This window comes from Macaca thibetana, chromosome 11 (genome assembly GCF_024542745.1).
Source record: "Macaca thibetana thibetana isolate TM-01 chromosome 11, ASM2454274v1, whole genome shotgun sequence".
In the NCBI taxonomy this organism is placed as follows: domain Eukaryota; kingdom Metazoa; phylum Chordata; class Mammalia; order Primates; family Cercopithecidae; genus Macaca; species Macaca thibetana.
Window position 1 is genome coordinate 50,627,889 of NC_065588.1, and position 24,784 is coordinate 50,652,672.

General features: G+C 43.6%; 2 protein-coding genes across 2 annotated transcripts in view; one reads left to right on the forward strand and one right to left on the reverse strand.

The window, feature by feature from the left end:
* Positions 1-18,095, forward strand: part of HNRNPA1 (heterogeneous nuclear ribonucleoprotein A1) — a 414,942-nt gene extending 396,847 nt beyond the window's left edge. Inside the window, exons 2-12 of the mRNA XM_050748947.1 lie at positions 13,514-13,630; positions 14,197-14,313; positions 14,602-14,748; positions 14,914-15,124; positions 15,213-15,305; positions 15,392-15,484; positions 15,619-15,693; positions 15,899-16,054; positions 16,632-16,787; positions 17,087-17,146; positions 17,378-18,095. Of these exons, the coding sequence (XP_050604904.1) occupies positions 13,616-13,630; positions 14,197-14,313; positions 14,602-14,748; positions 14,914-15,124; positions 15,213-15,305; positions 15,392-15,484; positions 15,619-15,693; positions 15,899-16,054; positions 16,632-16,787; positions 17,087-17,142 (1,119 nt within the window). The 5' untranslated portion in view covers positions 13,514-13,615 and the 3' untranslated portion in view covers positions 17,143-17,146; positions 17,378-18,095. The remainder of the gene's footprint in view (positions 1-13,513; positions 13,631-14,196; positions 14,314-14,601; positions 14,749-14,913; positions 15,125-15,212; positions 15,306-15,391; positions 15,485-15,618; positions 15,694-15,898; positions 16,055-16,631; positions 16,788-17,086; positions 17,147-17,377) is intronic.
* The window catches only part of CBX5 (chromobox 5), a 132,073-nt gene that overhangs the window by 39,737 nt on the left and 67,552 nt on the right, over positions 1-24,784 (reverse strand). Inside the window, exon 2 of the mRNA XM_050749071.1 lies at positions 12,817-12,943. The gene's annotated coding sequence lies outside the window, so the exon portion shown is untranslated. The remainder of the gene's footprint in view (positions 1-12,816; positions 12,944-24,784) is intronic.

Consider the following 24,784-nt stretch of genomic DNA (forward strand, 5'->3'; position numbering starts at 1 on the left):
CCACCCAGCTCTTCAATTGAGTGTTTTGATGTGTTACATAAGATGTTTCTGACTCCCTTTTTGTCCAGTTTCCAACTACATTCCCAATTCAAATCCTATGCCGAAAACATGATTAATATAGTAATTCTGATCCTTGTTCTAAAATTGGTTGATTATGGGATATTTATTGAGGGCCTAAAAAGTGTCACGCATTGCATGAGCACAGAGTCTATTCCAGTTTTCAATTTTAAGGCGAGGATTTTTGAATTCCTCCTTGGTCAAGTTACCACCTCCTCCAAAGGTTGTTATAGAAAAGGTAAAAGGTAACTTGTCGCCGGGCGCGGTGGCTCATGCCTGTAATCCCAGCACTTTGGGAGGCCGAGGCGGGCGAATCACGAGGTCAGAAGATCGAGACCATCCTAATACGGTGAAACCCCGTCTCTACTAAAAATATAAAAAACTAGCCGGGCGTGGTGCTGGCAGGCGCCTGTAGTCCCAGCTGCTCGGGAGGCTGAGGCAGGAGAATGGCGTGAACCTGGGAGGCGGAGCTTGCAGTGAGCCGAGATCGTGCCACTGCACTATGGCCTGGGCGACAGAGCAAGACTGCCTCAAAAAAAAAAAAAAAAAAAAGGTAACTTGTCAATAGTGGAAAGATCAGGACAGGAGTAAGTACATGTGGGTCTTAACTCAACTAGATCATTAAAAGGTCAAGTTGGACAATTTCATTAACTCTCATGGGTATTAGTTATCAGCCCTACTTAAACATCTGTTGTGGGGAAAACAAGAAAATACTCTGAAAAATATAAAGCAAATAGAAGTTAAATGTCTGACAGTAGATGAAGTTAAAAATAACTGTTTTGGGCCAGGCATGGTGGCTCACACCTGTAATCCCAGCACTTTGGGAGGCTGAGGTGGGCGTGTCACGAGGTCGGGAAAAACAGACCATCCTGGCTAACCTGGTGAAAGTCTGTCTCTACTAAAACTACAAAACATTAGCCCAGCATGGTGGCACGTGCCTGTAGTCCCAGATACTCAGGAGGCTGAGGCAGGAGAATTGCTTGAACCCCACAGGAGGCGGAAGTTGCAGTGAGTCGAGATTGCACCACTGCACTCCAGCCTGGGTGACAGAGCGAGGCTCTGTCTCAAAATAAATAAATATGTTTTGATAAGCGTTCCTGCTTCTGTTTTCTGGAAGAGTTTGTATAAAATTGGTATTTCTTCCTAAAAAGTTTGGTAAAATTCTTCAGTGAAGCCATCTGGGCTCAGAGTTTTCTTTTTCTTTTGAGACAGAGTCTTGCTCTGTCGTCTAGGCTGGAGTGCAGTGGTGCAATCTCAGCTCACTGCACCCCTCCGCCTCCGGGGTTCAAGCAATTCTCCTGCCTCAGCCTCCCAAGTAGCTGAGACTCAGGAGCACACCACCATGCCTGGCTAATTTTTGTATTTTTAGTACAGACGGGGCTTCACCATGCTAGCCAGGCTGGTCTGGAACTCCTGACCTCGTGATCCACCTGCATCAGCCTCCCAAAGTTCTGGGATTACAGGCACGAGCCACTGCGCTTGGCCTGTGCCTGGCGTTTTCTTTGTGGGATGATTTATATCTACAAATTCCTTTTCCTTAACAGAGATAGGGCTAGTAAGGTTCGGAAGTTTTCTTCTTGTTTTTTCCTGTAGAGAGGTCTCATTATGTTTCCTAGGCTGGTCTTGAACTCTTGGCCTCCCAAAATGTTGAGATTACATGTGTAAACCTCCATGCCCACCCAAGGTTCTGTATTTAAGTGAGTTTTGGTAATCTGTCTTCAAGGAAGTTTCTAACTTCAACTAAGACATTGAATGTATTCATATCATTTTTCTTTTTTTTTGAGACGGAGTCTCGCTCTGTCACCCAGGCTGGACTGCAGTGGCCGGATCTCAGCTCACTGCAAGCTCCACCTCCCGGGTTTACGCCATTCTCCTGCCTCAGCCTCCCGAGTAGCCGGGACTACAAACGCCCGCCACCTCGCCCGGCTAGTTTTTTTTTTTTTTTGTATTTTTTTTAGTAGAGACAGGGTTTCACCGTATTAGCCAGGAAAGGATGGTCTCTGACCTCGTGATCCGCCCATCCCTGCCTCCCAAAGTGCTGGGATTACAGGCTTGAGCCACCGCGCCCAGCCCGTATCGTTTTTCAAAATATTCCCTTATTACTTTTATCTGTAGGATCAGTAGCGATCTTCCTTATTTCCTAATATTGGCAATTAGTATCTTTTTTCCTGATTTATCAATTTTATTCATCTTTTCAAAGAACTTTCCATTTTACTGATATTCTCTATTGTTCTATATCCCAATAATTGCTGCTTTTATCATTACTATTTTCTTGTTTACTTTGGATTTAATTTGTTCTTTTTCTAGGTTCATAGGGCAAAACCTGTCAGTGACCTGCTTTTGTTATTAAAGTACTTAATGCTATCAATTTCCCTTTAAGCGCTGTCTTAACTGCATCCCACAAGTTTTTTTTGTTTTGTTTTTGAGATAGGGTCTCTGTCACCCAGGCTCAAGTGCAGTGGCAGGATCACAGCTCGATGCAGCCTTGATCTCCCAAGCTCCACTGAGCTTCCCACCTCAGCCTTCCAAGTAGCTGGGACTACCGGTGAGCCACCACTCCTGGATACTTTTTTTTTAGAAACTAGGTCTCACTATGTTGCCCAGGCTGGTCATGAACTCCTGGGCTCGAGTGATCCTCTCGTCTCAGCTTCTCAAAGTGTTGGGTTTACAGGAATCAGTCACAGCACCCAGCTTCATCCTAAAAGTTTTGATATATCGTCTTTTCATTTTCATTCAGTTCCAAGTATATTTTAGTTTTCTTTGCAATTTCCTCTTTGTAGGTGGGTTACTTTGAAGTGTGTTGTGTAGTTTCACAATATTTAGGGATTTTTCTTGATATCTTTGTTACTGATTTTTTATTTAATTGCACTATGATCAGGAAAGAAACATATCTTGGCCAGGCACAGTGGCTCATGCCTGTAATCCCAGCACTTTGGGAAGCTGAGATGAGAGGATCACGTGAGCCCAGGAGTCTGACATCAATCTGGGCAACATAACAAGACCCTGCCTCTACCAAAAAAAAAAAAAAAAAAAAAAAAAAGGGTGGGGGGTGCTAAGCATGGTGGCACATGCCAGTGGTCCCAGCTTTTCTGAAGGCTGAGGCAGGAGGATCACTTGAGCCCAGGAGTTTCAGGCTGAAGTGAGTTATGATTGTGCCACTGAAATCCAGCTTGGGTGACAGAACAAGACCCTGTTTAAATTTTTTTTAAAAAACCTTTATGATTGAATCCTTTTGAATTTGAGACTTAATGACCCAGAAGATAAACTGTGTAACTGTTCCATGTGCACTTGAAAAGCACATGTATTCTGTTGTTGCTTGTACTATTCTATAAATGTCAATTATATCAGGTTATTGGCAGTGTTGTTCAAGTCTTCTGTTTCCTTACTGATTTCGTCTACCTGTTTTATCAGTTACTGAGAGGCACTGAAATTTCCAAATATAATTGCAGATGTCTGTTATTTCCTTTTTTTTTTTTTTTTTTTTTTTTTGAGACGGAGTCTTGCTCTGTCACCCAGGCTGGAATGCAGTGGTGCAACCTCAGGTCACTGCAATCTCCGCCTCCCAGGTTCAAGCGATTCTCCTGCCTCAACCTCCCGAGTAGTTGGGATTAATTACAAGCGCATGCCACTATGCCCAGATAATTTTTGTATTTTTAGTAGACAGGGTTTCGCCATGTTGGCCAGGCTGGTCTGGAACTCCTGACCTCAAGAAGTCCACCAACCTCAGCCTCCCAAAGTGCTGGGATTACAGGCATAAGTCACCGCGCCTGGCTTGTTACTTCATTTCTGTTTTCCTTTGTGTATGTTGAAGCTTTATTATTAGCTTTTAGGACATTTAGAATTGTTATATCCACTTGATGGATTTATTCATTATTACATAACCTGGTGTTTGTTATTTGCCCTATTTCGTAAGTCTATCATGGAAAAATAATAAGAAAATACTTTGGAAAATATATAGGAAACAGAAGGGAAAATGTTTAATAATCAAGGAAGTTAAAATTTTAATAAATTTTCTTTATTATCTGTAAGTCTTATCTATGCTTATTTCTATTCATATAAATGAGGTTTGCTATGTTTTATCAGATCTTAGGCATAATTTATTGTTGTGAAATACTGAACAAATTAGCAGTATATTACCCTCCACAACTCACAGTGAGGTGAGGTGCACAGATTTAGGGATGAGAAACGAGGCACGGAGAGTTCAAGGATTTGCCTTAAAAACAAAACTTAAGATTTCCCAGCCTGTTAGTTGACCTCTTTAGTACAGGGCATTTTATTCCGACATAATTATATTTTATTCTGACATAATTATGCCCTCTGGCTCAGATATGAACTTGCTTTATTCTAAGAAACATAGATTACTATCAGAAAAATACTTGAATCCAATTTAGTTCCTCCTCTCCACAGAAGAAATAAATAACGAGTATGTTATAAAACCTGATCTTCAAACAGTCCTTTCAAGTACACCATCTCAAGCTCAGGGCTTTATCTAGTGTCCTTCCTAGTAATGAAACAGGATGGAACAGGCATTCAGTGAGTATGAAGAATAAGACTGCAAGTGAAAATTTTTACTCTCTCTATAACCTAGTTTCAGGTAGAAAAAAAATTTGTGTTTAATTTTGATGAACTACTACTACTGGAAAGAAAATCCAGGCTACACAATCTATAGCCTCACTAGAAATATAGTGAAAATGTCGCAGCTAGTCTATTACATTCCTTGTAGAAAACCTTTTCTTTAGAAAGGCTTAAGCACACAGCTAACAAATACAGGTTATCCTGTGTTAATACCCCAAGGAGTTAACAGGCAGCCAACAGCTCAGTCTTCCATCCTTCAAGTCCTAGGCAAGAACAGGACTACACTGACACAAAACGTTGTAATTTGTAATGTTTTGATTCACATTTAAAATTACTGACTTAAGGCCGGGTGCGGTGGCTCATGCCTGTAATCCTGGCACTTTGGGAGGCCAAGGTGGGCGGATCATGAGATCAGGAGATCGAGACCATCCTGGCAAACACAGTGAAACCCCGTCTCTACTAAAAATACAAAAAAAAATTAGCTGGGCGCGGTGGCGGGCGCCTGTAGTCCCAGCTACTCGGGAGGCTGAGGCAGGAGAATGGCATGAGCCCGGGTGGCGGAGGTTGCAGTGAGCCGAGATCACACCACTGCACTCCAGCCTAGGAGACAAAGCGAGACTCCGTCTCAAAAAAAAAAAAAATTATTGACTTAAAAAGCAAACTCCAAGATGACTTAGGAGTCACTTCATAAAGTCTAAGGTTTAGAAGGTTTGTTAATGATCACTTATCCAACTCCTTCCCTATAAGATGAAGAAACTAAGGACTAAAAAGGGCAGATGGCTCACCCATGGTTACACCATTAGATAATGGCAGAGGTAGGACAAGAACCCATTTTTCTGAGCCTTTTTTCACTTGCCTCTCTTTCTTTAAAAATAACCTTTTCTTTTCTGAATTAGGTCAAATCTATTTGGGTAGAGGTTAGGGAACCAATGTGTAGTAGTCTGAATGATGGCCCTCTCCCAACAGAGATTCATATCTTAACCCCTTGAACCTGTAAATGTTACTTTATATAGCAAAAGATGTGATTAAAAGATGAATCTGGCCAGGCGTGGTGACTCATGCCTGTAATCCCAGCACTTTGGGAGGCTGAGGCAGGCGGATCACCTGAGGTCAGGGGTTTGAGACCAACCTGGCCACAATGGTGAAATCCCATCTCTATTAAAAATACACAAATTGATTGCCGGGCGCAGTGGCTCAAGCCTGTAATCCCAACACTTTGGGAGGCCGAGACGGGTGGATCACGAGGTCAGGAGATCAAGACCATCCTGGCTAACACGGTGAAACCCCGTCTCTACTAAGAAATACAAAAAACTAGCCAGGCGAGGTGGTGGGCGCCTGTAGTCCCAGCTGCTCAGGAGGCTGAGGCAGGAGAATGGTGAAAAACCCGGGAGGCGGAGCTTGCAGTGAGCTGAGATCCGGCCACTGCACTCCAGCCTGGGTGACAAAGCGAGACTCCGTCTCAAAAAAAAAAAAAAAAAAAAAATACACAAATTGGCTGGGCACCTGTAATCCCAGCTACTCAGGAGGCTGAGGCAGGAGAATAGCTTGAACCTGGGAGGCGGAGGTTGCAGTAAGCCGGGATCACACCAATGCACTCCAGACTGGGCGACAAAGCAAGACTCTGTCTCAAAATAAAATAAACATGAATCTACATTTTTTTTTCAGGGACCTGCCACTTTAGGAATAAAATGTATTTTAAATCTGCTCTCTCAGGTTGAATTAAAAGATAGGAGAGGAGAAATTTATCCTGGTTCATCCAAGTGGTTTCTTATTTGCAATCATACGTATCCTTATAATATAGAGGTAGAGGGAGAGTTCTGATGGAAGTACTCAAGAGAGAAGACAATGTGAAAACAGAACAGAGAGACATGCCAAGGAATGCTGACCATAATCAGAAGCTAAAAGAGGCAAAGAACACAGTCTCTCCTACAGCCTCCAAAAGGGCCTCAATATCTTGATTGTAGACTTCTGGGCTCCAAAATTGTGAGAAGAATAAACTCCTTTTGTTTTAAACCACCAAGTCTGTGGTAATTTGTTACAGCAGCCACAGGAAACTAATACACAGGGGGAATAAAATTTTAAAAATCATAAAGTAGACATATATAAAACATTACTGATCCAAAAAGAATTGTGTTTCAGATAACCCAAAGAATGTCTAAAACCTTTAATCCCTCATTTTCAAAGGGTAAATTGAGGCAACTGCAGGATACAATTTGCCCCAAAGAAATTGGCAGATCTGAGAAGAGAAACTCAGAAAGATCTAATATTTACATAGCTGCTAACAGGAACAGTGTAGGTTTTTCTGCAAACATGCTAGCTGGTAGAGCTCCTGGACAGACTAAACATAGGCAGCAGTTGTCACAGTGGGTGTTCTTCCAGCACAAGTGTAAAGCTGTCATCAGAAATGAATATGTGGCTTCGAGTGGCTTACAGAAATCCAACAAATCTGCATCTTGGACTCTGGACAAGCGAACTCTTCTCAGGATGACCTGGACTCCTTCCTATTAGTACAATGATCAGTTAAAATCATTCTCTATAAGCAAGGAAGAAAAATAAAAGTTTATGTCAGGAGAAAAAGATGATTGCCCAGAGTCCAAGTTCACGAATAGCAGATATGTAAACAGCCATACTGAGTCAAGTGGTATCTCATGTTGTAATTTATTACTTTTAAAATCAATATCCATAACATAGCTTTCGGCCCAGTTTCATGTAAGGTGAATGGAAATAAAAACAATCTAAGTAAAAGGACAAAATAAAGACTAGAAATGCTTTACCACGACAGTTATTAATTAAATGGGCTATATCAATAAGATACAGAAATCATGCTATGCAGTTAAAGACCTCAATAGAGCTGGGCACAGCGGCTAGCGCCTGTAATCCCAACACTTTAGGAGGCCGAGGCAGTTGGATCACGAGGTCAGTAGATCGAGACCATCCTGGCTAACACGGTGAAAACCTGTCTCTACTAAAAATACAAAAAAATTAGCCAGGCATGGTGGCACATGCCTGTAATCCCAGCTACTCGGGAGGCTGAGGCAGGAGGATCGCTTGAACCTGGGAGACAGAGGTTGCAGTCAGCCAAGATCACGCCACTGCACTCCAGCCTGGGCAACAGAGTGAGACTGTCTCAAAAACAAACAAACCTCAACAGAAGCAAAAAAATACTTGGTCTTCCTCAAAAATCTTTGTACCCTGATACCAAACCTTTCTCTTTTCTAGAGTATTGTTAAAAGGCTCTGAGAATCTCCAGAATTTCCCCAGCCATATACAAATCCAGCCGCTTCAAATGTAGGCTCACTCCTTTCCCCAACTATCACCCTGCTTACCTACTACCCAAATTGAAGCTTTCCACTTACTAGTTTTCAGACAGAACAGTGAAAAAATATATTCCCCTTTATAGTAAACACTCCTTTTAGATTTGGTTGCAATGGTTAGGTATATCTCTAAGTTGTTCTTTTTTTTTTGAGACAGTCTCGCTCTGTCATCCAGGCTGGAGTGCTGTGGTGCCGAGTCTCGGCTCGCTGCAACCTCCGCCTCCCAGGTTCAGCAATTCTCCTGCCTCAGCCTCCAGAGTAGCTGGGACTATAGGCGCCCGCCACCACGTCTGGCTAATTTTTTGTATTTTTAGTAGAGACGGGGTTTCACCATGTTAGCCAGGATAGTCTCAATCCTGAACTCATGATCCGCCTGCCTCGGCCTCCCAAAGTGCTGGGATTACAGGCATGAACCACTGCACCTGGCCGGTATGTCTCTAAGTTCTAAGCACAAATGCTGTAACTTTTGTAATTGGAGGCCCAACACATATCACACTGGAAGTTAGGATTTCTAACTCTGTGAGATTCCCAGAATTTCAATGAAAAGTTACCCACTAAAATTTCACCACCAGAGAGAAAAGTTCATCATATCTATTAATTATCACATTAGAGGCTGGGCACAGTGGCTCACGCTTGTAATCTCAGCACTTTGGGAAGCCAAGGCAAGCGGATCACCTAAGTTCAGGAGTTCGAGGCCAGCCTGACCAACATGGAGAAATCCTGTCTCTACTAAAAATTAGTAGGGCGTGGTGGCACACGTCTATAATCCCAGCTACTCAGGAGGATGGGGCAGAAGAATCGCTTGAACCCGGGAGGCAGAGGTTGAGGTGAGGCAAGATCGCGCCATTGCACCCCAGACTGGGCAACAAGAGCGTCTCAAAACAAACAAACAAACAAACAAAAAACCCTATCACATTGTGAGAGATTTTGCAATATTTTTATTGTTTTCCCTCTTTAAGCACTGTGAGACTTCACAATAAAACAAGCAATTTTCACTTGCACACCACAGTAAACTAGAAAGTCTCGGCTTGGTTCCTATAATCTTTCAAAGTAAAACACATGAGTAAAAACACCAAGTAACAGGTCACTGCTTAATCTGTTTAGATACTCCTTGACTTACAGGTTGAAAATACGAAAAATTGAAAATTCATTTCCTACACCTAAGGTGTTCCTACCGAACATCATAGCTTAGCCTAGCCTACTCTTAAATGTGTTCGGAATACTTACATTAGCCTACTGTTGGACAAAATCACCTAACACAAAGCCTATTTTATAATAAAGTGTTGAGTATCTCATGTAATTGGTTGATTACTGTACCGAAAGTGAAAAACAGAATGGTTATGTGGATACTTGAAGTATGGTTTCTACTGAAAGGAAATTGTTTTCCACACCATTGTAAAAGTGAAAAAATCTTAAGTCGAAATATCACAAGTAAGGGACCACCTGTACAAGGGGCTGGGGCTGGAGATGGAAGGAACTGACTCAGAAAGTAATCAAAGGTGGCATGATTTGGTGACCTATTGTTCAGATCAGCAGTCTTTTTTCCCCCAAAACTCTGGGTCTATAAACAGCTGCGAAATCAGTTCGGTGGAAATTGACTGCTTTCTTAAGACAATGAAATAGTATACTGCAGACAAAAGAGTATCAGAGTGCTCTGCACGTTTGTTTAGTGAAATCTGTTTCAATGTGTGTACAGGATTACTGTAAAATACATTTCTTACTGAAGTCAAAAAAGTTTTGAAACGTGGATCCAAAAGAATCCCAGTAAAGAGGCTAGCTAGAATCAAGTGAAAAAGACGGATGTGAGGCAAAGTCTACCTTCTTCAAAAACATATTTGCCGTTATTTTAGGAAGCCAAACAAGGACAAGATGCAATCAATCATATGTGTAAGTTTAAGTTACAAAAAGTGGTAAATATTTCTTTTTTCCTGAGACAAGGTCTCACTCTTGTCACCCAGGCTGGGGTGCAGTGGCACGATCTTGGCTCACTACAACCTCTGCCTCCAGGTTGAAGCGATTCTCCCGTCTCAGGTTCCTGAGTAGCTGGGATTACAGGTGCCCACCAATATGCTTGGCTAATTTTTGCGGGGGTTTTTGTTTTTTGTTTTGAGACGGAGTCTCGCTCTGTCACCCAGGCTGGAGTGCAGTGGTGCAATTTCTGCTCACTGCAACCTCCGCTTCCCAGGTTCAAGCAATTCTCTCTGCCTCCCGAGTAGCTGGAATTAGAGGTACCTGCCACCACGCCCGCTTAATTTTTTTGTATTTTCAGTAGAGACGGGGTTTCACGATGTTGGCCAGGCTGGTCTTGAACTCCTGACCTCAAGTGATCCACCCGCCTCGGCCGCCCAAAGGGCTGGGATTACAGACATGAGCCACTGCGCCCGGCCCAATTTTTGTGTTTTTAGTAGAGACGGGTTTCACCATGTTGGCCAGGCTGGTCTCAAACTCCTGGCCTCAAGTGACCCGCCCACCTCAGCCTCCCAAAGTGCTGGGATTACAGACGTAAGCCACTGGCACCAGATCAAGTGGTAAAAATTTTAATAAAAATTTCCTTTTATCAAATGGAACAATGATCAATTCTGTATCTAAGGAGATAAACATCAGGATTTAGCGATCCATTTACCAAAGGCCACTCCCTAAACACTTCAACCATCTTCTCACTTTTACCTATTTTCCAATTGGTAAAATAATGGATTTTGAAAAAATAATAAACTCTAGCATTTTATTTTTATTTTTTAGCAATGGGATCTTGTTGTGCTGCCCAGACGAGTGCAGTGGCTATTCACAGGCATAATCATTTCACACTGCAGCCTTGACCACCTGAGCTCAAGCCTCCTGCCTCAGCTTCCATAGTAGCTGGGACTACAGGAACACGAAACTGTGCCCTGCATACTCCAGAATTTTGGGAGAATGATTTTCAACCGAGGGAGATTTTATCCCCGATCCCTACCTCTCCAGACATTTGGCAATGTCTGTTAACAATCTGATTGTCACAAATGGGGATGTGGCGAGAGGTGCGATGTTACTGGCATACAGTGGGTAGAAGCCAGGGATTTTGCTAAATATTTTACTATGCACAGGACACCCCGAATACCCTTAACAAAGAATTATTATCTGCCTCAAAATATCAACAGTGCTAACGCTGAGAAATCTTGCTGCAGGTTAAGACTGTATTCCTTTCAAACCTAAATAAATCCAGGACAGATACCCTTAACCAGTATCACTTTAGTTCTCAGAAGCTCAGCAACCCCATTACTAGCATACCTACAAATAGGTTTAAAACCAGGGATAAATTATATATAAATACTTTGTCCTTTTGCTAGTGCCAGAGAACATGGAAATTTTTCCTCTGTTCATAAACTGCTATTAAAATCGTTTGTCTTTGGTATAAAGTCGGAAAGGTCTCTAGTCATAAGTGTACTTCATAGGTAGTTGATTTTCAGTATTTAAGTATTTTCCCTTGATCCTGAATTATTGAATAAAGCAGTAAGACTCTGATACAGCCAATGTTATCAAAATTTATTTATTTCTCCAAAAGATCCTGGAATAAGCAGAGGGGGCATTACCAAAAGGAGATAGACTGCATGTAAAACACACTTCGAAGGAAATCTAATTAAAAGGCAAGGAATAATCCAGGTGATGGATGAGTCTTCTGTCCCCAGAACCCTAAATATTACCCTCTTTAAGCGTTTCTTTTTTAATCCAAAGTCAGATATCCTCAAATGAACATCAAAAAGAGGGGTTTTAGGATATCTTTAATGGTGTAAAGAAAGGAAATGTATGAGAGGGAAAGTTCCCGGGAGAAAAGAGACTAAAATAAAAGCACTGGGCACATGGATTATATAAATCAGAAAAAGGGTGGTAAGTATGTGATTATGATTAGAAACACAAAACAATTGACTTCATTTTTTATTTAATTTTAATCACAAATCATTAATCTTGCAAAGTTTTAAACATTAAAGAACCAGCCTGCCTCGATCCTACTGTGTCCCTAGGACTGACACACTTTGGTGTGTAGCTTTGGAAAACTTTTCTATGGACCTACAAACATACTGTTCGTGGAAATATGCACTATCAGGATATAGAGATTTCTCCTATTCGTTCTAACATTTTAACAGTCTTCCTAAAGAAGCGACTTCTGAAAGTATTATAAAAAAACAAACAAAAACCTCCTCTGTTCCCCAAACCTCAAGTGGTGAGGAGGCGGGGGAAAAATGGTCAAGTCGAGGAATACACGAGGAAACTTAGGCTTTCAGGGAGGTGTATGGGACTGAGGCCTAAAGGCTCCGTTAGAACATTAGAAAAGTCATTGTGGATAAAACATTCATCCTCACACGCCATTACAGGCACCAACTCCCCTTCCTCACAACCCCAAATCGAAGACCTCTCTCTTTTGGAGAGCCGATTGGACGACTGGTCCCAGTGCTTTCCTTAGGCTGTCCGTCTACTGGCTCCAGATTCGTTCCATCCGTTTAACCGCCCGATCCCGCATTCCCCATTGGAGTCAAACCGCTGCCTCCTGGAGAAGCCCAACCTACCGCGCGCTTCCTGCTCACTGGCTCAGTGAGACGCTGCTCAGAAGGGGAAAACCCATCTCCCACATTCCGATGGCCCAAGGGCCGATCAGTCGGCAGCTCAAGGCACACCCAATTGGCCTATACACAAGCCAGTCAAAGTCTTCGGCTGCACAGCTCCCAAGAACCTACAGGGATTAAAACATCCCGCCCCCTGTTCTTCTATTGGTTGACCCGATCCACCGCTGCCCCTTGACTATCCCCCACCCCGCGGTCCATTCATTTCACACAATAACGGGCCCAAATGGAGTCAGTTCAAGACCTACTATGGGTAGATAAGACTGTCTGCCACTTACCCGGGATTGAGAGTGATCACTCACGCTAACGTCTGCCCTGTTCCTGTTTGGTGAGGCCGCACCACTAGCCACCACCGCCACCGCCTTCTGCGCAACGCCAACCGCCCGCCAAAACGGATCCTTCCCTGCGCCTGCGCAACCAATCCTGGGACCGGACCTTTTTTCTCCGCCCACTGCGCATGCGCAAAGCTAGAACCAACTCCCGCCAACACGCAGGCGCCGTAGGTTCACTGCCTAGTCCTGCCCGCCATTTCACGTGTTCCCAGAGGCAGGTGGAACTTCTTAATGCGCCTGCGCAAAATTCGCCATTTTGCTACACGTGCGGTCAACAAGCGTTCTTTGCAAAAAAACTGTGACCTCCTGGCTGCTTGTCTAATATATAGTGTTAATCATGCTTTGCCAAGCGACTTGACTGTAATATTTACGCGTGGAAGATGAAAAAGGCGTTAAACACCCCAGGTAGATTCAAACATGAATGATTGGTCGGTTGGCCAATCAGACTGGTTAACAGTAATACTACTCGAGAACCAATTGACTCCAAGGGGTGGAGACGCGTAGAACGCCCAAAGGAATGACGTTACACAGCAATGTGGCACCACAGGCCAATAGCAAGGGGAAGCGATTTCAAATGTCCAATCAGAGCTGTTCCAGGGCGGAGTCTACCAATGCCGAAAGCGAGGAGGCGGGGTAAAAAAGAGAGGCCGAAGGTAGGCTGGCAGATACGTTCGTCAGCTTGCTCCTTTCTGCCCGTGGACGCCGCCGGAGAAGCATCGTTAAAGTCTCTCTTCTCCCTGCCGTCATGTCTAAGTCAGAGGTGAGTTAGGCGAGCTTTCCAACTTGAATTTTTTTCGTCTCCCTTTTCTGAATCGGTAAGATGCGGCTTGGTTTCGTTCCTTGCACCAGCCGATTCTACAGTTAACTTCGGTCGCTGCCAAGGCCTACCCCTCCCAAAGTTCAAGTCGCCATTTTGTCCTCTTGATCGCCATGAGGCCGCTCTCCGCCAACCACGAGTTACCACGCGGGACTCGCTACTCGTAGCAAAATTCTTAGGCACACAGGATCTTTGTCCTTTTTTAAACCTTGCCTTGGTGAGCGAGATTTCTGAAGAGCGGTTAGTCCCATTATGGAGATGCACCCCTCCCGCCCAAGCCTTTGTTGCGCGTGCGTCGGAAGACGACTAGAGACGCATGCGCTTGCGATTTCCCAGCACTCCCAACCCCCAGCATACTGCCTCCCTTGGTGGGGAGAAGCACGTGGCCTGTTGCGACCTGAACAAACAATAAGTGCTAGGTACACAGTTGGTGTCTAGTTTTTCTTTTCCTTGATGGAAATTGTTTCGTGTTGTAGTCCATTTAACACTTACCTCTTCCCCCACTCCAGTCTCCTAAAGAGCCCGAACAGCTGAGGAAGCTCTTCATTGGAGGGTTGAGCTTTGAAACAACCGATGAGAGCCTGAGGAGCCATTTTGAGCAATGGGGAACGCTCACGGACTGTGTGGTAAGAATTGGGACAAAGCAGTAAAATAGCCGAGATTTCCTTGGCATATCTTGGTGCAGTCCTCTCTGAATGCTTATGAAAGTTGTTAGTAGCATTATGGTTAGAGCTTTGTCGACAAAGGAATATTCTGCTTTGATTTTAAAAGCTACCTGTTAAATCTAGGGTAGTGGGAAACTGGACCGCTTTTCATAAAAGGCTGGTATAAAGTTTCTTATTGCCCTATTCAAAGTTAAAATGACAAAAGCTTCTGCGGTCAGACTTTGTTACATAAATTAACACTGTTCTCAGGTAATGAGAGATCCAAACACCAAGCGTTCCAGGGGCTTTGGGTTTGTCACATATGCCACTGTGGAGGAGGTGGATGCAGCTATGAATGCAAGGCCACACAAGGTGGACGGAAGAGTTGTGGAACCAAAGAGAGCTGTCTCAAGAGAAGTGAGTTTTGTGTTGGGTTTTTTTTTGTTTTTTTTTCCCCCTTCAACTCATTTAGAGATGTGCTGCTATGGACTTAAGATTCAGGAGTTTTCTAAACTTACCAGAACAATTTTTGATTTGAATATAGGGTTTGCTAATCTAAATCTGTGGTTTTCCTCCTATTAGGATTCTCAAAGACCAGGTGCCCACTTAACTGTGAAAAAGATATTTGTTGGTGGCATTAAAGAAGACACCGAAGAACATCACCTAAGAGATTATTTTGAACAGTATGGGAAAATTGAAGTGATTGAAATCATGACTGACCGAGGCAGTGGCAAGAAAAGGGGCTTTGCCTTTGTAACCTTTGACGACCATGACTCCGTGGATAAGATTGTCAGTAAGTATCCGATAGTGTCATTTAGTAAGGGTTCCACAATCCATGTGGCATTCTAAACCCTGAGACCATGTATTTATATTTTTTTTAGTTCAGAAATACCATACTGTGAATGGCCACAACTGTGAAGTTAGGAAAGCCCTGTCAAAGCAAGAGATGGCTAGTGCTTCATCCAGCCAAAGAGGTATGCTTGTTGCTTAATTAAACCTTAAAGGTAACTTTGAGTTACTTCAGTATGAATGATTTAATGCTTAAACTTCATTTCTTAAGGTCGAAGTGGTTCTGGAAACTTTGGTGGTGGTCGTGGAGGTGGTTTCGGTGGGAATGACAACTTCGGTCGTGGAGGAAACTTCAGTGGTCGTGGTATGTATGGTTTATGTACGTGTAGTTCTGACGTCACACCGTCTTTGCTATGTAGATTTTACAGTGTGGGAAGTGCATTCAGAATGTCATTTTCAGTGCAAGTCATACTTAAAACTTGAAACTTTTTCTTCCAGGTGGCTTTGGTGGCAGCCGTGGTGGTGGTGGATATGGTGGCAGTGGGGATGGCTATAATGGATTTGGTAATGATGGTAAGTTTTTTAGGACTAAGTAGAGAAAAAATCCTGGCAACCTGGATCTTTAGAATAGGTTGATAAGAGACTAAAATTCTGGTGCATGACAAACTCAACCTTGCCCATAACACGCATGCTGTGAGCAGGCCTTCAGCCATTACACTTGCACACGTTTTCATTGTCAAATACTTTTGTCTTATTGAGAAGAATTGTATTCTTGTAGGTGGTTATGGAGGAGGCGGCCCTGGTTACTCTGGAGGAAGCAGAGGCTATGGAAGTGGTGGACAGGGTTATGGAAACCAGGGCAGTGGCTATGGCGGGAGTGGCAGCTATGACAGCTATAACAACGGAGGCGGAGGCGGCTTTGGCGGTGGTAGTGGTAGGTATCCAGTGATCCAAGTACTTGGTGTGACAGCTAGATTAGCCTTTTAGAGCTTGGGTTCTGGTGCTGTTAAAGCATTGTATGGTACATTGCATGGTATATTAAAAACAAATGGGCTTGCTATGCTACCTCCTCCTAGCTTTAAGCTGGGGCCGCCTCACTCCCAATTAGTAGAGATAAGTGGATAGTATTGTCTTTGAGTTAGAATAGTATCATAGAAGGATTTAGTATCTTAACTCCTTTGGGACCTTAGGCGCTTAGTTGATGTATCCAAGATACTTCTGCTTGCTGTGGCCCTGGATCCATGAAGGCCTTCAAGGCTGGAGAATATGCTTGAGCCACTATGAAAATCTCTTTATTTTATGTCATGGTGAGTTAGGCCAGTTTTCTTTTTATTACTGGATTATTCAACTGAATGCCTTTCCCAGAGAATGAAATGCAAAGATTGGAGTCACCATAGTTTGGGAGAAAGGAAGGCAGATAACTCAACCTTATTTTATTCTGACCACTAAACAGAATTGGAAACTAGCATCATCCTCAGGTAACAGACGAAGGCCCTCTTTCCCATTCATAGGAAGCAATTTTGGAGGTGGTGGAAGCTACAATGATTTTGGCAATTACAACAATCAGTCTTCAAATTTTGGACCCATGAAGGGAGGAAATTTTGGAGGCAGAAGCTCTGGCCCCTATGGCGGTGGAGGTCAATACTTTGCAAAACCACGAAACCAAGGTATGGTATCTGTGTAATTTGGGATCATGTCAAAAGAGTTGTATCTGTAGCTACTGCTGGGAAGAAAGCCCTTTAACTGCTATGTCTAGGCAGCAAAACGTTTACAGTTTAGAACCTTCAGAAAGTGATAATTTGATCACAAATTTAAAAAGTCATGGGACTGCTTTACCACTTCCTTTGGAGTAGGGGCCATTTTTAAATGGCCAGACACTTGAATTTAACTTTTATTATCTCAACTATGAAAACATTGTGTTACTGTTGGCACTTTGAAACTTTAAAAGAAAAATTGTACTCTTCAGGTGGCTATGGCGGTTCCAGCAGCAGCAGTAGCTATGGCAGTGGCAGAAGATTTTAATTAGGTAAGTAAGCACCTTTTTGTGTGTGGACATAATTTTTTAAATTGCTGATGAACCCAATAACCCTAATGTAGCTGAGCAGTGCAACATAGTTAACATTATAATTGCAGTAATTGTGGATATAAAGTTAATATTCAGATCAGCAAAATTTGTGGGAAGCAAACTTGATATTGGATTGTAGCCTTGAGTCTTAATATGTTTAGATTAACAACTTTATTCCATATTGTTCAACAGGAAACAAAGCTTAGCAGGAGAGGAGAGCCAGAGAAGTGACAGGGAAGCTACAGGTTACAACAGATTTGTGAACTCAGCCAAGCACAGTGGTGGCAGGGCCTAGCTGCTACAAAGAAGACATGTTTTAGACAAATACTCATGTGTATGGGCAAAAAACTCGAGGACTGTATTTGTGACTAATTGTATAACAGGTTATTTTAGTTTCTGTTCTGTGGAAAGTGTAAAGCATTCCAACAAAGGGTTTTAATGTAGATTTTTTTTTTTTTTTTTTTTTTTTTGCACCCATGCTGTTGATTGCTAAATGTAATAGTCTGATCGTGACGCTGAATAAATGTCTTTTTTTTAATGTGCTGTGTAAAGTTAGTCTACTCTGAAGCCATCTTGGTAAACTTCCCCAACAGTGTGAAGTTAGAATTCCTTCAGGGTGATGCCAGGTTCTATTTGGAATTTATATACAACCTGCTTGGGTGGAGAAGCCATTGTCTTCGGAAACCTTGGTGTAGTTGAACTGATAGTTACTGTTGTGACCTGAAGTTCACCGTTAAAAGGGATTACCCAAGCAAAATCATGGAATTATTGGTTATAAAAGTGATTGTTGGCACATCCTATGCAATATATCTAAATTGAATAATGGTACCAGATAAAATTATAGATGGGAATGAAGCTTATGTATCATCCATTATCATGTGTAATCAATAAACGATTTAATTCTCTTGAATGAAATGACAACTGTATGGATTTGGGACTGGCAGAGATTTGGACTTTCCCTACCCACTCCCCTTGATGATGTTGAATGCTTCTATCACAATTCAAGTTCAAAGCTCTGCCAGGGAATAGAAACTAGCTGCTGGCTAATGCCGCTCCATAAATCCACAGATTTGAAGTGTTTGGGAGGCCTTTTAAAAATAAGCAATATCAGAAAGTATTTAATGAACATAAAGATAGGCTTACATTAAAGGAAAACTGCAGTTTGGGTTCTGGTTGGGTGGGCCTTCAGAGGTTTTATCAGTTAACTATACTAATTTGGAGATGAAAACCATACCAATAGAAACTAAATTTTTCTATGTAATTTCGTGTTAACTGCAGTTTCCCTTTATGGCACAAGGTCACACAACCTACCTAAAATGTTAATTGTATAGAAAATGATTTCTAAACCTTTAACAGTTAATATCCAATAATGTGTTGTTTGTACATAGATTCTTTTGAGCCTTACCTTTGGTGCTCTCAATTTCAGTGCTATTGTACCTAGTAGCATAGAGATTTGTTTATCAATAGTACTGTGTATTCCATCCCATGGGTGTGTTGGAAGTTTGGGGAGGAGGGTGGTGGGAGGTGGGTGGGAGATGGTGGTGGGTGGGAAAGCATGGGTGATAGTCCATGATACTGGCTGAGTTTGCAATAGCAGGTGGAACCTTAACTATTGAGGGAGTTTGCAGATACCTCAGGATTCGTGACAATGCCTTTAAAGATCCAGGAGAGATGTTCAGCTACTAGGAACTGCTAGCAAGTATAGCGCGAATGGCTCCGAGCTCAGACACTCTACAGCTGAGAGTAGACACTTGTGGTATGTGGAGTACAGATAAGCCAGGGGCAGGCCACGGCACGCTCCATGAAAGCTAGGAGGGAGTGAAATTTCAGTGATCATCGCAAGGAAGGAGGCAGACAAGAGTAAGGCACACCTGACTCTTAGGACTAGCTGTCAGAACCAGGAGGAAAGGTTTTATTGCTATGCGGGTAGGTAAGAACAGATTTTACTTACATCCATATAGTGGCTTAAAGTCCAGTTTTCTGTTAAACATTTTTCTTAATATATTGAGCCAAAACTAGTCCAGTTAAGCTGAACTTGGTTTTTCTGGAGATGAATTGTTTTAAATTGACACCCTATTGGTGGCTCCCAGTTGAAGGAAGTGAGCACATTATTTGTACTGTGAATATAAATTTTTGCCCTTTTATTTATCTTCCTTTGACCCATTTCCTTAAAATAATGGCTCAAAGTAATAGACTCTTCCCCATATGGTGGGGGGATGGGTGGGCTATCAATGGGGAGGTATGGGGGGTTTAGCTTGAGATGGGACTTGGTCTTAGAAGAGAGCTACTTCTAAAGGCTGTTTACTTTTCTAGGGAGGAGTCTGCTACTAGTCTTATCAGCTCTTAAAAACAGAAACTCACCTGTCCAAGTTCGTGGCAGAAAGGTAAGTTTTTTACAAGTTAGTGGTCAGCAAAAGAATGCCCTGCATTCCCAAAGTAAAAAGGGAGAAGGACAAGCTGTACCTCAAACCAAACATTTTGTAATCTCATCCAATTGCAAAAAGTTACTGGTACAACCAGGTATTCCCAGTAGTGACAATGGATATAATTGTGTAGTCATTCACCTCTGTTTATATAAATACTTTATAACCTCTTTTGCCTTTTGCAGGAACATCCTTGTGAAGACCTTTATCTGAGCCACTGTGCTTCGTTATCACTGCCATGCAGTTGACATGAGCTGTTCTGCAGCTCAAATTCCATTTTGTAAATGGGGTTTTTTTTTTTTTTTTTTTTTAATAAACTGTATTTGACTTATTTCTGCTTGTTTTGTCCTCCTTTGTGATATCTATGGTTAATAACGTTGAAATTCAGGTTAGAGAGGATATGGTTGATTACAATGTGAATTGCTATATTTAGATTCATCCCATTCAGCTTTATGGTTTAATGAAAATAGAAAAAAGTTTTCACTGCTGGAGTAATTTTTGGCTCATTATAATAAGTAAACTTTACTGTTGATCCAATTGAGCATGTCCTTTTTCTAGCTCCCCTGGCAAGGGAAAATCAAGTTGTAGCACTGCCATTGAGCTCAGTAGGTCTCTATTGGGACTTATGCTCACCATCTGTTGCAGAAGGACATAATGGATTTCATCTTTGGCAAACAAGTTGGGTTTATTGGCCAGCTGTCTCATACTAAAGTAGAATTATCAAGCTAGGAGTAAGAAAGTAAACTGAATGGGAGGCAAGACTTAGCCTCTCAAAGATAGCCTAAAAATGTAAGAGCTATCTTGGAAGTAATAATTGTACCCTCTAGCAAATGCTTAGGTTTTTCTGTGTGTGTGTTTGAGATGAAGTGTCCCTCTGTCACCCAGACTGGAGTGCAGTGACAATCTTTGCTCACTGCAACTTCTGCCTCCTGGGTTAAAGCAATTCTGACTCAACTTCCCATGTAGGTGGGACTAGAGGTGCCCAGCTAATTGTATTTTTATTTTTATTTTTTATTTTTTTTTTTTTTTTTTTTTTTTGAGACGGAGTCTCGCTCTGTGGCCCAGGCTGGAGTGCAGTGGCCGGATCTCAGCTCACTGCAAGCTCCGCCTCCCGGGTTCCCGCCATTCTCCTGCCTCAGCCTCCCGAGTAGCTGGGACTACAGGCACCCGCCACCTCGCCCGGCTAGAGACGGGGTTTCACCGTGTTAGCCAGGATGGTCTCGATCTCCTGACCTCGTGATCCGCCCGTCTCGGCCTCCCAAAGTGCTGGGATTACAGGCTTGAGCCACCGCGCCCGGCCGCTAATTGTATTTTTAATAGAGACAGCGTTTCACCATGTTGCCCAGGCTGGTCTTGAACTCCTGGCCTTAGGGGATCTGCCCACCTCAGCCTCCTAAAGTGCTGAGATTAGAACTGTGAGCCACTGTGCCTGGCCACTTAAATTTTTCTGATATTTTCAAGGAAAGTTTATCCAGCCTGTTTTGAACCTAACAAAAGTGGAGGTAGAATTATTGGGAAATTTTTGCCTCTTAACACCCATGCTGTTTTGAAATAGCTGTATGTGGGACTAAGTTCCATCAGCCTTGTGGTACTTGGAAGTAATGTCAGGGTCTCAGTTTGTGACTTGGCATTTACTAGAGGTTTTATTGTGGACAATCAGATTTCCTTGAAGGGAAAGGGCAACTGGAGGATGATAGTTTCCTAAAAGCATGCCTATTGAAGAGAAACATTGTTTCATTCCATGTACTTTGCTACATACTTCATTATATGGGATTGTGAAAACTAAATTCCATATTTTTTTTTTTTTTTTTTTTTTTTTTTTGAGACGGAGTCATGCTCTGTCACCCAGGCTGGAGTGCAGTGGCCGGATCTCAGCTCACTGCAAGCTCCGCCTCCCGGGTACACGCCATTCTCCTGCCTCAGCCTCCCAAGTAGCTGGGACTACAGGCGCCCGCCACTTCGCCCGGCTAGTTTTTTGTATTTTTTAGTAGAGACGGGGTTTCACCGTGTTAGCCAGGATGGTCTCGATCTCCTGACCTCGTGATCCGCCCGTCTCGGCCTCCCAAAGTGCTGGGATTACAGGCTTGAGCCACCGCGCCCGGCCTAAATTCCATATTTTCTAAATCAGGAAATAGGCTGAAGGTAAAATCCTGTCCCAAGTTCCTGCAACCACTGGACCATGTAACCCAGGCTGCTGTATTTTCAAACTTATGTTCCACCTTGTTTAGGTCAGCACACCAAACGTGTGTGTGTGCGTGTGTGTGAGATGGTCTTACTAGTGATTTTCATGAGAGCACGGGGATTGTCTGTACCTGACATCTCTTAGGTGAACTAATTAAATTTCTGAACAGCTAGCCCAAGCCCCTTCCCTTTGCAACTTGAAATGGGGAGACAAAATGGCTGGGTGCAGTGGCTCATGCCTGTAATCCCAACACTTCGGGAGGCCGAGGCGGGTGGATCACGATGTCAGGAGTTTGAGACCAGCCTGGCCAACATAGTGAAACCCCATCTCTACTAAAAATACAAAAATTGGCCGGGCACAGTGGCTCACGCCTGTAATCCTAACACTTTGGGAGGCCAAGGCGGGCAGATTGCCTGAGCTCAGGAGTTCAAAACCAACCTGGGCAACATGGTGAAACCCGTCTCTACTAAAAAATACAAAAAAAATTAGCCAGGTGTGGTGGCGCGTGCCTGTAGTCCCAGCTACTCAGGAGGCTGAGGCAGAAGAATTGCTTGAACCGGTGAGTCAGAGGTTGCAGTGAGCCGAGATCGCGCTACTGCCCTCTAGCCTGGGTGACAGAGTGAGACTGTCCCCCCACCCCCCCAAAAATACAAAGATTAGCAGGGCGTGGTGGCGCGCGCCTGTAATCCCAGCTACTGTGGAGGCTGCAGGAGAATCACTTGAACCTGGCAGGCAGAGGTTGCAGTGAGCCGAGATCATGCCACTACACTCTAGCCTGGGCAACAGAGCGAGACTCCGTCTCAAAAAAAAAAAAGAAATGTGGAAACATTGCCAGGCGCAGTGGCTCACACCTGTAATCCCAGCACTTGGGGAGGCCTAGGCAGGAGGGTCACTTGAGGTCAGGAGTTCGAAACCAGTCTGGCCAACATGGTGAAAACCATCTCTACTAAAAATGCAAAAATTAGCTGGGCGTGGTGGCAGGTGCCTGTAATCCCAGCTATTTGGGAGGCTGAGGCAAGAGAATCGCTTGAACCTGGGAGGTGGAGGTTGCAGTCAGCCAAGATCCTGCTGCTGCACTCCAGCCTGGGCAACAGAGCGAAAGACGCTGTCTCAAAAACAAAACAAAACAAAAAACAAGAGAAAAACAATGTGGAAACATTGGATGGCTCGTGACTGTGATAGCACTTTGGAAGGCTGAGGTGTGCAGATTGCTTAAGCCCAGGAGTTCAAGACCAGCCTGACCAACATGGCGAAACCCCCTTCCTACTAAAAATACAAATATTTGCCAGGCGTGGTGGCATGTACCTTTAGTCCTAGCTACTCAGAAGGCTGAGGCAGGAAGACTGATTGAACCTGGGAGGTTGAGGTTACAGTGGGCCGAGATCAGCCCACTGCACTCAAGCCTGGGCAACAGAGTGAGACTCCATCTCAAAAAAAAAAAAAAAAATAGGAAGCGCTTCAAGTTGTTTTCATTCCCTAAACTTAGGCTAGAGACCACGTTCCATATCTCCCTAATCACTGTGCTGCTTTTAGGTCTCAGTATCTGTGGTGCCCATTTTGGTTTGAGACACTCACTCGGTTGCCCAGGCTGGAGTACGGTGGCATCATCATGGCTCACTGTAGCTTCGAACTCTCAGGCTCAAGCAATCCTCTCACCTCAGCTTCCAACATAGCTGGGACCACAGGCATATGCCACTGTACCCATCCACTAATTTTTATTTTTTATTATTATTTTTTTTTTGTAGGGTCTCCCTATGTTGTCCAGGCTAGTCTCAAGCTCCTGGGCTCAAGCAGTCCTCCCACCTCAGCCTGTGGTGTCTAGATCAGAACTTGGATGTAAGGTTTTAATGTTGGAATGGAGCTAGTAAATTTGAATAAAAAGTAAACGTAAAATATTCTGAAGAAGTAAGCTGTGTAACTCAGGGACTGGGAATATTGGAGATCATACAACTCCAAGCAAGGAGATTGTGTCATATCAGGGAGGTTTGACTGGACTTTAACCGATATGGCTAAGGAATCTGAAACTTAGTCAATTATATTCTGTTTCAAGAAGAAACAAAATAGACTAATAAAAAATATCTAGGCCACACGTGGTGGCTCACGCCTGTAATCCTAACACTTTGGGAGGCCAAGGCAGGTGGATAATTTGAGGTCAGGAGTTCGAGACTAGCCTGGCCAACACGGTGAAACCCCATCTCTACTAAAAATACAAACAATAGCCAGGCATGGTAGCGGACACCTGTAATCCCAGCTACTCGGGAGGCTGAGGCAAAGAAGGTGGAGATTGAGGTTGCAGTGAGCCAAGATCGCAGCACTGCATTCTAACCTGGGCGACAGAGTGAGACTCTGTCTCAAAAAAAACAAAAAACCCAGGCACGGTGGCTCACACCTGTAATCTCAGCACTTTGGGAGGCCGAGGCAGGCAGAACACCTGAGGTCAGGAGTTCAAAACCAGCTTGACCAACATGGAGAAACCCTGTCTCTACTAAAAATGCAAAATTAGCCGGGCGTGGTGGTGGATGCCTGTAATCCCAGCTACTTGGGAGACTGAGGCAGGAGAATCACTTGAACCTGGGAGGCAGAGGTTGTGATGAGCTGAGATCACACCATTGCACTCCAGGATGGGCAACAAGAGCATAACTCCATCTCAAAGAAAACAAACAAGATCTTTAAGGTTCTAGAAAAGAAGGGCCCCAAAACAAGAATTGGGTAGTGTTGGCTGGGTGCAGTGGCTCACTCCTGTAATCCCAGCACTTTAGGAGGCTGAGGCGGGCAGATCACCTGAGGTCGGCAGTTCGAGACCAGCCTGACCAACATGCAGAAACCCCCATCTCTACTAAAAATACAAAATTAGACGGGCGTGGTGGCACATGCCTGTAATCCCAGCTACTCGGGAGGCTGAGGCAGGAGAATCGCTTGAACCCGGGAGGCGGAGGTTGCAGTGAGCGGAGATCGCGCCATTGCACTCCAGCCTGGGCGACAAGAGTGAAACTG